Source organism: Dromiciops gliroides, chromosome X, assembly GCF_019393635.1.
Source record: "Dromiciops gliroides isolate mDroGli1 chromosome X, mDroGli1.pri, whole genome shotgun sequence".
Taxonomy (NCBI): domain Eukaryota; kingdom Metazoa; phylum Chordata; class Mammalia; order Microbiotheria; family Microbiotheriidae; genus Dromiciops; species Dromiciops gliroides.
Genome location: NC_057867.1, coordinates 52951795 through 52964093, shown reverse-complemented (window position 1 = coordinate 52964093; position 12299 = coordinate 52951795). Strand labels below are relative to the sequence as shown.

The 12299-nt window shown below is 45.9% G+C and overlaps 1 protein-coding gene across 1 annotated transcript; it reads right to left on the bottom strand.

The window, feature by feature from the left end:
• Positions 1 to 210: 210 nt before the first annotated feature.
• On the bottom strand, positions 211 to 4115 carry LOC122733952 (RWD domain-containing protein 4-like). Its single transcript, XM_043974650.1, is given in 5 exon segments — positions 211 to 576; positions 579 to 671; positions 673 to 834; positions 3747 to 3801; positions 3988 to 4115. Coding segments are annotated over 5 exon segments (804 nt in total).
• Positions 4116 to 12299: the final 8184 nt, after the last annotated feature.

Below are 12299 nucleotides of genomic sequence, written 5' to 3'. Positions count from 1 at the left end.
CGCCAGAGAGAAAAAAGAAAACCCACTGGTTCAGCAGAAAGAACCAGGCAACTGAGTGTGATAGTATGTGATGTTTCAAATCCAGGAAGACTCCTCATCCTCACCAGAGTGTGTTGTTTCATTGTCGTTCTTTCTCCCCGTATTATTTTTTCCCATTGACTTTAGTTAACTGTATTAAAAGACAGTGTTTCTCGTATCAAGCTTCTTTCATTATTCATCATCTTTAGAACCAGTTTGGCTTAAATGCTGAACTACATCAGCCCAGTTCCAGCCTCGTGGATCACCTTTGTGATCTGTCTTTTCTGCCAGCTTTCGTTTCTGCGTTTTTGAAAGTTGCTCTTTTTTATCTGTTTTCTTACTTGAGGGAGCAGGATTAGGAGTTTCAGCTAAAATAATATTGCTTATTGATGTCGTAGAGTTCACAGGATGATGATTCTCCACGAACTGTTCTTGACTGTCCTTGGCATATTCACACAATGGCTTTGTCATTGCAGTTCCAAGATTAACTTTGACTCCCTCCTGTAACTTAGCCAGAATACTTTGCTTTACAGCTGATGATATGGTATTATTGAAAAAAAAGCATTCATAGATATTACTGGAGCTGTTTGTGGATATGTTTCAGTCCAAGAAACTTCCATGAAGAAGGCTTTGGGATCACCATTTTCACCTATCCCTATATTGAAATGAAACTGGATTTAGTTCTCGGAAACTTTCATGGCCTTCAGAAATAGAATGCAATGCTTCCAGCTCCATCTCCTGGTCCTCGTTGGTGCTCAGCACTCCGGCAGTGAGGTCTTCCTCCCTGGCCGCCGATGGTGAGACAGGAATCTGGGGCTGGGAGGAGGCAGCGGCCAAGGCAGGGGTCAGTACCTAGAGGCTGGAGGCCCCCGCCGCCACCTCTCAATCCCATCCTCTCTGTATTCTTGGAGTCATGCTGTATACTGTTTGGCTGGTTCTGTTTATTTAACTTTGCATCAGTTCACACATGTCCTCCCCCATTTCTTGGTGTGTTTCTCCTATTCATCATTTGTGACAGCTCAGTATTATCTCATCATTCCCCAAATGACAGCTATCATCTACTTTGTTCCCAGTCCATGGTAGCAAACATGGAACAGTGTTGTAAAGACTGGGGGTATCCTGGACCTTTATTTCTGTGGCCCCCTATGGATGGGGGTTCATGCCTAGCAGTGGAATCTCTGGGTCAGAGGGTAGAGGATCATTCTATATTCCAGCTCCCCTCAGCCCCTCTAACCCTGATGGTTCCCATCTTCTGTCACTTAGGCCACTCAGTGGTGGGGGGGGGGCAGGGGGGAAGAGGGATAGTAACTTTGAGGACTTTGATTTGCATAGCTCTCATTATTAGTGACTTGGGGCAAAGTTGTTAATAAGTGTACAGTCCTTTTTATGGGAATTGGGGTGTTTTATCCTTTGACCACATATCTAGTGAAGACCAGCTCTTGGCTTTATCTCCCTATGCCAGTTCCTTTGGATGTCAGGTGCCTTGACCATCAGCCCCATATCAGGTATTTGATTCAAACACTCAAATGCTTCCCATCTTATCTTAGCTGAAGTAGTTTTATACTAATGTTGGCCATCACTGTTACACCCCCTCTTCTTAATCCTCTTCAACCCCTCCCCTGAATGGTGTTTGCTGTCAGTTCTCTGGATGAGCTCAAAGATGACTGGATGGGTGGGCAAGTAGGTTATAGATCATATTCAGGCCTGGGAGGTGGGTGCTTTAAAGTGTGCAAATGCAAGCATACACTGTCTCATTTGATGGGCACAGCTACTCTGGGAAGGGGGGTTGTAATTATCCTCATTTTGCATTTTAGGAAACTGAGGCAAAGGGGAAGTGCTTTACCTTGGACAGATAGCAGGGCCCTAGAGTCAGAATGGGATTTCCTTTCCAGATGTTACTGACTTCAAGTCTAGCATGTCTTTGATGTGATGTGATATGTAAGGAACCTGACCCTCCTTGCTTGCCTCCCTCTCTTCCTTTAAGTGAACTCTCTCACCAGCCACAGTGCAGGAACCCTCCTCCAACTTGCTCAATTCCTGACATTACAAGCACTGGTGATATTGCCAGTGCTATTCTCGAGGGGTCACAATTAAGCAATTATCAGCCACTTCTAGTATACCTCAGCTCCATTTACCATATGGGCTCCCCAAGAGGAGGATAGGGTCCCAAAGGGATGGTCTCCTGACTGGTCAGTTTGACTGGGGGGGGGCAGGGGCAGCTCCTTTAGCAATCTGCCCAGGCCCAGCTATTGGTACCCTTAAAGCATACCGACAACAAGAAGAATCCAATTAGATGAGATTTGTTTTCTTACGGAACATAAAACTGTCTCATTATCAAAGGATTTGCTTCAGTTCAATTACACAGATTCGAAATTGATGGAATGAATTCATTTCAGGCTGCTCCCCTTTGCTAGGGCTGCACGGATGCTGTTCCAGACTTCCCGATCATCAGCAGAGTGAGGTCTGCATTAAGCAGCAAAGCTCTGGCTGGAGGCCAGGGAAGGCTTTGGGGCTAAACTGGATTACTAGACAAGTGGCCTCTGGACACATTCCTCCTAATTTCCGGCTCTGCAGCAGCCTGCCCCCAATCCCCAGCACCATCGTTCCTTGAAGAGAAGGCCTGTATCTACATCTGCAGTCAATAGCTGCGGCACAGCCCTCCCCCCAATCTGTGTGGCTCAATACGGTCCCCTCTCCCTTCCTTGCTCTGTCTGTCTCTCCCCCCCACCTGCTGATTTCCACCTGGAATGCACCAGAGGGAAAGGCTAGCATGTGCTTCTTTCCTTCCATCTACCCCCTTTTTTTCCTCTCCTCACCCCACAAGCCTTCATATCCAAGTCTTCATCTCCTTTGACCTGGACTCTCCAAGAAGTCTCCTGAAAAACCTTTGTGCCCCTAGACTCTACTCTCTCAGATCCAGCTTCCACAGAGCTGCCAAATTGTTATTCTGACAGGACAGGTCCCCATTTCTTCTAAGATCGAATGCACACTCCTCTATTTATTCTAGCCAAAGTTCATGCTGTGGCCTTTCCCATACTCTGATCCAGTCAAGTGAGCTCACTTACTCTGTCCTACCCCCCCTCCTGCCCCTCTACCTAGAATGATTGTCTTCCTTCTTGGACCCCCTCACAGTTCAGCTCATGAGCCTCATACCTGTCTACAACTAGTACTCCACCCTGCGCCACCACCACCCCCCATCACCATAGAATATACTCTCCTGGAGGCCAGAGGTTCATTTGGGTTTTGTCTTTGTGTCTCCATCCAACACTTATTAGATGTTTGAAAATGTTCTTGAATGGAAGGAATTCCATTCAATTCCTGATCCCCCAGCAGCAGCACCAGACGACTCTAATTCTGAGGTCCTGGGGAGGCAGGGAGGGGCTTTAACTCATTACAGCTCAGTAGTAGGCCTTGATGTGAAGTACCTTGATGTGAAGCAAGTACTCAATTAGTGTGTGGGGGTTAAGCACCAAACTATGTGCAGGGACTGCAATTCAAAAAACAATGGAAATAGCCCCTGCCTTTGAGGAACTGACAGATGTGATTAGGGGAGATAGCACATCTGAGGATATAAAAATATGCATGAAAACAAAATATAAGGTTCTTTTTTGGTGGGGAGGAGGCAGGAATGTGGCTGAGGCCCTCATGAAAGGCCTCTTGTGGAATGTGGTACTTGAGCTGAGTGAAGAGGCAGTCCATTCTGGGAAGGTGGAGGACCCGGCCAGTACAAAGGCATGGAGGCGGGAGACAGTGTTGCGACAGTCAAAAATGTCAGTGGCTGGACTGGAGAAAATAATAGGAAGGGGAATAACGTATGACAAAGGTACAAAGATAGGCTGAAAGTAGGTTGTGAAAGGTTTGAAAAGGGAGCCAAAGGAGCTCCAATTTGTATCTAAGGAAAAGATAGTCATTACAGTATTTTTTGAGAAGGCGAGTGACATAATCAAGCCTGCACTTGAGGAAACTCACCAGGCCCAACTGGTCAGCTTGGGTGCCCTGAGTCTCAAGCAGGGCTGTTGCATATGAGTCTCCTTGGCACAATGTGTGCTTCTGGAGTAGAGTGGCAGAGGCAGTGGCTCGAGAGACTGGGACGGCATCATGGATGTCATGGGACCCTCAAGGTCATATGAGGCAACTAAGGTGAACCCCAGAAAGCTCACTGAGTATCTAGTGATGGTATGGGGAAACAGACATTGCAGTATGCCTTGCCCCTATGGCAGAGGGGTGGTGGGCCGCCCTACTAAGTCACAATGTTATGTGTCATTTGTCGTCATTGTTCAGCAGTTTAATTGTGGATATGGCTCTTTTTGAGGCCATTTGGGGTGTTCTTGGCAAAGGTACTAGAGTGGTTTGCCATTTCTGTCTCCAGCTCAATTTGCAGATGGGGAAAGTGAGGCAAATAAGGTGAAGTGACTTGCCCAGGGTCACACACAGCTAGTCAGGGTCTGAGGCCAGATTTGAACTTAGGTCTTCCTGACTCCAGGTATCCAAAGTTCTATCCACCGAGCCACCTGGCTACCTATGAGATGTGAATGTGAGCTGTTTATGCCTCACTGGTTTTCTTAGTTCCAGGGAAAAATTCTGGGGGAGGGGCAGTTTCAAATGATAGTGCTATAAAGACTAAAGTCTTAATTAATACAATGTGCCTAGAAAGCATATGCCACTGTGTGTGGAAGTTGGCACATGGTGTGTGCTTAATAAATGATGATCTAATATGGAAACACCATTGAGCCTGCATGTGGAGGCCAAGTGACCATGGGCAAGTCCCTTCAGCTGGCAGGAACTTGGCTTCCCTATCTCTCAAATGGGTAGAAGCACACTCAGACCTGTAGCATCTATGGTGGAGGAGTCCTGTGAGGGAAGAGCTCTGCAGATGAGTCCCAGTTCAGCCCCAGCTGGTGGAGTGGAGCAGAGAGGGAGGCTGACTTCTCCACACTCATTTTAATGTCAAATGTTTGACAGGGATTAGGTGCTGTCAGGGATAAAAGGCTCAGGCAGACCCTTTGAAAAGTGGAGCCTCATTATCTACTTAGTGGGAGCTGTAGGGAACATCACTGACTAGACTGGGAGGGAGCTAGGGCAGATTCTCTCTCTCTCTCTTTCTCTCTCTCTCTCAATGGCTGCCTTGCCTTTGATATTTGTTTGCTGTTGGGTGAGGGGAAGGAGAGGCCAAACCACTTCAGGTGCTCGCCTGGCTTCTAGACTCCTGCCTGGCAATCTACACCTTAAGGCTGAGTCTCCGGGAATGCCAGTCTTTTCAATGGATTCATGAACACTATGCTGGGGGGGGGGGTGCTGCTCGGCCTGCTCCAGGAGCCTAAAGGTCACCACTGCAGCTTGTCACAGGTTGATGAATGGGAGAGCAGAGCTGTCCTCTGTACAACCAGTACTTTTCCAATAAGAAGCCAATGGTTGGTCTGTAGAGGATGTGAGAAGAGAGGGAAAGACTGGCCTTCCCAAAATGCCAAGGGCTTATTTAATTTGCTTGCAAATAGCTAGAAGTTCAAGCAGGAATCTTCCCTAGGGCCACGTCACAGAGAGAGAAGATATGGGGCAATGCTGGCTCTGTTCCCTTCCCTCCTGTATGACTTTAGGCAAGTCACTTAACTTTTTGAAGCATCAGTTTTCCCCTCTGTAAAATGATGTGGGGGGGGTTGGGTGAGATGGCCTCCACGGGCCCTTGTAGCTCTAACTCCAAAACTAGAGGCTGCATGGCAGCCAGCACGTACAGGACCAAGGACACCCTAGAACCTGGGATCAAGGGGATGGATGGCAGGGTGAGCGGTGACACATGGAGCATTATATTGGGGGCCGGGAGGGGGGCATGGGTCCCTCTCCAAGTACATTCACATGTGAGCCCCATGTCTTTGAAGGATCTACTTTTCAGTGAATATACTCTATGGAGATGCTGGTTACCATGTGTTTGTTTGGGAAAGATCTGGGGAATAGCAAAGCTAGAAAGGAACCAGATGTTCCTGAGAGATCATTGAGTCGGGGCTTATCTGAACCATGGTGATCCCCAAGAATGAGCCTGGTCCATTTGTCAGAGGAAAGCATTTTCTCATTAATACAGGGGCTCCATTTATTTTTTGTTTGTTTGTTTCTGGCTGGGCAATGAGGGTTAAGTGACTTGCCTGGGGTCACACAGCTAATAAGTGTCAAGTGTCTGAAGCCAGATTTGAACTCAGGTCCTCCTGAATCCAAAGCCAGTGCTTTATCCACTGCACGGGGGCATTCTCAACCTGAAAGCTCTATTTCTACTTAGTGGCCCCATCAATAGCCCAATTCCATATAGGCGGATGGATTTATGCATAGGGGTGGATAGCTGTTCAGAGGGGGGTGTGCAGGTTGGGAATTTGGTCTGGGAGCTATTAGAGGAATAGTTTTAAGAGCATAGAGTTGGAGGATGGAAAGGACCAGAAAATGGGTCTGACTAAAATGTGGTCACAGAGCTAGCAAAGAGCTGGGATTGGAACCAGGGTCTTATGACTCAAAGATGCTTTTGCCATTGGAATTTTAATTCAGTTTTGAAAATACAAATACACAGAAGTACAAATAGTAAGGCCACGAACAGAGATAGTGAAGAGCTCCATTTTGTTTGGTGACTTTATAATCAGAATGTGACTGACTACTGGTGATTGTTCCCTCAGGTATGTTAACTTTCCCCCACTGATAGCAACCAAACATCATTTGGTAAAATACAACAAAGAAAAGTGGTTTTTCTACCACTACAGCCCAGTAAGCGACTGATTTGCCCATGGCGAGTGGTAAGAATTTTTGTTATTGTTCACTCATTTTTCAGTCGTCTCACTCTTTGTGGCTCATCTTGGGGTTTTCTTGGCAAAGACACTGCAGTGGTTTGTCTCTATCTCTATCTCAGTCTCTACCTTTATATATCTCCTTATCTAGATACATATACATACATACATCTCTATCTCTACTTCTTTCCATCTCTCTATCTAATGGTATACATCTTTCTATCTCCCTCAATTTATGTGTATCATTCCACTGTGACTCCTCTCATTCTCATCACAAGTCTTCTCACTCTGACTTGTCTCTCCCAATGTGATTCTTCTTTCTGACTCTCATTCCTCTCACTTTCTTCATGCTGTCTTCTCCCACTCTTGTCCCTCCGTCTTTCCAAGATGCTTTTGCCCTTGAAATTTTAATTGTTTTGAAAATACAAATACACAGAAGTACAAACAGAAAGGCCATGAACAGAGATAGTGAGGAGCTCCATTTTGGTGACTTTATAATCAGAATGTGACCGACTACTGGTGATTGTTCCCTCAGGTATGTTAACTTTCCCTCAGTGATAGCAACAAAACATCATTTGGTAAAATACAACAAAGAAAAGTGGTTGTTCTACCACTACAGGGAAGAAAAGAAGGAAGGGTTAACCACCTCCAGCCCAGTAAGTGACTGCTTTGCCCATGGCGAGTGGTAAGAATTTTTGTTATTGTTCACTCATTTTTCAGTCGTCTCACTCTTTGTGGCTCATCTTGGGGTTTTCTTGAAAGAAGTAGTTTGTCTCTATCTCTATCTCCCTCTCTATACCTTTATATATCTCGATCTCTAGATCTTTCTATCCCCAGCTCCCTCCGTCTCTATCTATCTCTACTTCCTTCCATTTCTATCTCCCTCAATTTATGTGTATCATTCCACTGTGACTCCTCTCACTCTCATCACGTCTTCTCCCTCTGACTTCTCTCCCAATGTGATTCTCCTTTTTGACTCACATCACTCTCTGACTCCTCTCTATACTCAGAGAGTCTTCTCTTCCTCTTTGATTCTTCCTTCTGACTCTCATCCCTCTGCCGGTCCTCTTTCTAAGACTCTTCACTCTACTCACTCTCTGTTTGTCCTCAATCTAACTCTCTACACTCAATACTCACCCTATTCACTAACAATCCACTGACTCCTATACATCTCTAACTCTCTTCGCTCTTTCTCCTCTCTCTCTTCACTAACTCATCTCCCTCTCTCTACACTCTGAATCCAATCCCTCTCTGTCTCTTCTATTTCTAACTCTCTCCTGTGACTTCTCCCTCTCTCCCTTTCCTAACTTCTCCCACTCTCACTCTCCTCTCTACACTCTGAATCCGACTCCTCTATCTCCCCACTTTCTAACTTGCTCCTATGACTCCTCTAACTCTCCTATTTCTACCTCTTCTTCCTTCCTGTCTCTCCTCTTTCTAACTCTCTCCTGTCACTCTTCTCCCTCTGTCTCTCCTATTTCTACCACTCTCCATAGAGGAGAGTTAGAGGACTCAGTCTTTGCCCTCTCTGTCTCTCCTCTTTCTAACTCTCTCCTCCTATTTACTAACTCTTCTTCTTTTCTGTCTCTCCTCTTTCTACCTCTCTGCTCTGAGTCCTCTAACTCTCTCCTCAGAGTTCTCTAACTCCAATCCCTCTCTAACTCTCCTCTTTCTACCACTCTTCTTTCCAACTCTCTACACTCAATACTCACCCTATTCACTAACAATCCACTGACTCCTATCCATCTCTCCTGTGACTCCTCTCACTCCTGTTCCTTCACTCTGACTCTTCTCCGTCTCTCCCTTCACTAACACTTCTCCCACACTGTTGCTACTCTTTCTGATTCTAATCGCTCTGACTCCTCTAACTCTCTCCTTAGACTCCTATTTCTACCTCTCTTCACTCTCACTCCTCTCTCTCTTCTTTCTAACTCTCTCCTCTACACTCTGAATCCAATCCCCCTGTTTCTGCTCTCTGACTCCACTCTCTCTTTTCACTTTCTAACTCTCCTGTGACTCCTCTCTCTTATCCCTCTGTGTCTCTCCTCTGACTCCAATTCCTCTCTCCCTCACTCTCCTGTTTCTGCCTTCTGTCTCTCCTCTTTCTAACTCCAATCCCTCTCTCTCTCCTATTTCTCCCTCTCTTCACTAAAACTTCTCTTGCTCTTTGCGCTTTCTTTCCACCTCTCTATCTCTATTTCTAACTCTCTTCACTCTATCCTCTCACACTTTGCCCTCTGTGTCTCTCTTCTTTCTCTCTCCCCTGACTTCCCTCACTCTTCTCCCTCACTCCTGTTTCTGCTCTCTGACTCCTCTCTAAATCTCTCCTGTGATTCCTCTCTTTACTAACTCTTCTCCCTGTCTCCCCACTTTCTAACTTGCTCCTGACTCCAATCCCTCTCTAACTCTTCTATCTCTACCTCTCTATAACTCACTTCTATGATTCCTTTCTCTCTTCACTCTCACTCCTCTAACTCGCTCCTGTGACTCTTCTCCCTCTCTCTCTCCTATTTCTACCTTTCTTCACTAACTCCTCTCTTTTTGCCCTCTCTGTCTCTCTACTTTCTAACTCTCTCCACTCACTCATCTTCCCAACTCTCTACCACTCTCCTCTGAGTCCTCTCTTTACTAACTCTTCTCCCTCTCTACATACTTTCTCCTGTGACTCCTCTCTCTTCACTAACTCTAATCTCTCTCTGCCTCTGCTCTCACACCAATTCCCCTCTCTCCTCTAACTCCCCTATTTCTGCTCTCCGACTCCACTCTCTCTTTGTGCTCTTTCTTTCCAATTTCTAACTCTCCTGTGACTCTTCTACCTCTCTCTCTTATCCTTCTATATCTCCTCTTTCTGACTCCAATCCCTTCTCTAACTCCTATTTCTACCTCTCTATCTCTTCTCTTTCTCTCTCCTGTGACTCTTCTCTCTCTTTGCCCTCCCTGTCTCTCCTCTGACTCCTCTCCAACTCTCTACACTCTGAATCCAATCCCTCTCCGTCTCTCCTCTTCACTCTTATCCCCCTCTGTTTGTCCTCAATCTAACTCTCTACACTCAATACTCACCCTATTCACTACCAATCTGCTGACTCCTATCCATCTCTCTCCTATTTCTAACTCTCTACACTCTGAATCGGAGCCCTCTAATTCTCTCCTGTGACTCCTCTCTCTTCACTACCTCTTCTTCCTTTCTGTCTCTCCTGACTTCACTCTAACTCCCTAACATGCAATGTTCACCCTATTCACTAACAATCCACTGACTCCTATACATCTCTATCTCTATTTCTAACTCTACCTCTCTTGTTTCTGCTCTCTGACTCCTCTCTAAATCTCTCCTGTGATTCCTCTCTTTACTAACTCTTCTCCCTACCTCTCTTCACTTTCACTCCTGTTTCTGCTCTGACTCCTCTATTTCTACCACTCTCCTCTGACTCCTATGTGTCTCTACTCTTTCTGACTCTAATCCTTCTCTCTCTCTCCTGTTTCTGCTCTCTGTCTCTCCTCTAACTCTCTACACTCTATCCTTTCACACTTTGCCCTCTCTGTCTCTCTCTTATTTTTCCCTCTCTCCTCTGACTCCTCTTACTCCAATCCCTTCACTCTCACTCCTCTCTTTACTAACTCTTCTCCCTCTCCCTCTGTCTCTCCTATTTCTACTTCTCTCTATTCCCTAACTCTTTTCCTTTCTGTGTCTCTTCTTTCTACCTCTCTGCTCTGAGTCCTCTGACTCCTCTCTTTACTAACTCTTCTCCCTCTGTCTCCTCAATCTAACTCTCTACACTCAATACTCACCCTATTCACTAACACTCCACTGACTCCTATCCATCTCTCCTGTGACTCCTCCCACTCTCTGTCACTCCTCTAACTCTACTATTTCTACTTCTTTCTATTCACTAACTCTTTTTCCTTTCTGTGTCTCTTCTTTCTACCTCTCTGCTCTGAGTCCTCTGACTCCTCTCTTTACTAACTCTTCTCCCTCTGTCTCCTCAATCTAACTCTCTACACTCAATACTCACCCTATTCACTAACACTCCACTGACTCCTATCCATCTCTCCTGTGACTCCTCCCACTCTCTGTCACTCCTCTAACTCTACTATTTCTACTTCTGTCTATTCACTAACTCTTTTTTTCCTTTCTATCTCTCCTCTTTCTGACTCTCTCCTGTGACTCCTCTCACTCCTGTTCCTTCACTAACACTTCTCCCACACTGTTGCTACTCTTTCTGATTCTAATCGCTCTGAGTCCTCTAACTCTCTCCTTAGACTCCTATTTCTACCTCTCTTCACTCTCACTCCTGTTTCTGCTCTCTGACTCCTCTCTCTCTTTTTGCCTTCTCTGTCTCTCCTCTGAGTCCTCACTAACTCATCTCCCTCTCTCCCTTCTTTCCAACTCTCTACATTCAGAGTAGAGAGGGATTGGATTCAAACTCCTTTCACTCTTCTCCCTCTCATCCCTGTGTCTCTCCTCTGACTCCAATCCCTCTCTAACTCTCCTATTTCTCCCTCTCTTTGCGCTCCTTCTTTCCACTTTCTAACTCTCTCCTGTGACTCCTCTCACTCTTCACCCTCTTTCTACCTCTCTACACCCAATACTCACCCTATTCACTACCAATCCACTGATTCCTATACATCTCTATCTCTATTTCTAACTCTCTTCACTCTATCCTCTCACACTTTGCCCTCTGTGTCTCTCTTCTTTCTCTCTCCCCTGACTTCTCCCTCACTCCTGTGATTCCTCTCTTTACTAACTCTTCTCCCTGTCTCCCCACTTTCTAACTTGCTCCTATGACTCCTTTCTCTCTCTCCTATTTCTACTTCTCTTCACTCTCTCTTTGCCCTCTCTGTCTCTCCACTTTCTAACTCTCTCCCCTCACTCCTCTGAGTCCTCTCGATCTTCTCCCTCTGTCTCTTCTATTTCTAACACTCTCCTCTGACTCCTATGTGTCTCTGCTCTTTCTGACTCCAATCCCTCTCTATAACTCACTTCTATGATTCCTTTCTCTCTTCACTCTCACTCCTCTAACTCGCTCCTGTGACTCTTCTCCCTCTCTCTCTCCTATTTCTACCTTTCTTCACTAACTCCTCTCTTTTTGCCCTCTCTGTCTCTCTACTTTCTAACTCTCCCATTTCTACCTCTCTCCACTCACTCATCTTCCCAACTCTCTACCACTCTCCTCTGAGTCCTCTCTTTACTAACTCTTCTCCCTCTCTACATTCTGTCTCTCCTCTGTCCTCTAACTTTCTCCTGTGACTCCTCTCTCTTCACTAACTCTAATCTCTCTCTGCCTCTGCTCTCACACCAATTCCCCTCTCTCCACTCCACTCTCTCTTTGTGCTCTTTCTTTCCAATTTCTAACTCTCCTGTGACTCTTCTACCTCTCTCTCTCCCACTTCTCCCTCTGTCTCTTCTCTCTCTTATCCTTCTATATCTCCTCTTTCTACCTCTCCTCTCCCTCTTCTTTCCAACTCTCTACACTCTGAATCCAATCCCTCTCCGTCTCTCCTCTTCACTCTTATCCCCCTCTGTTT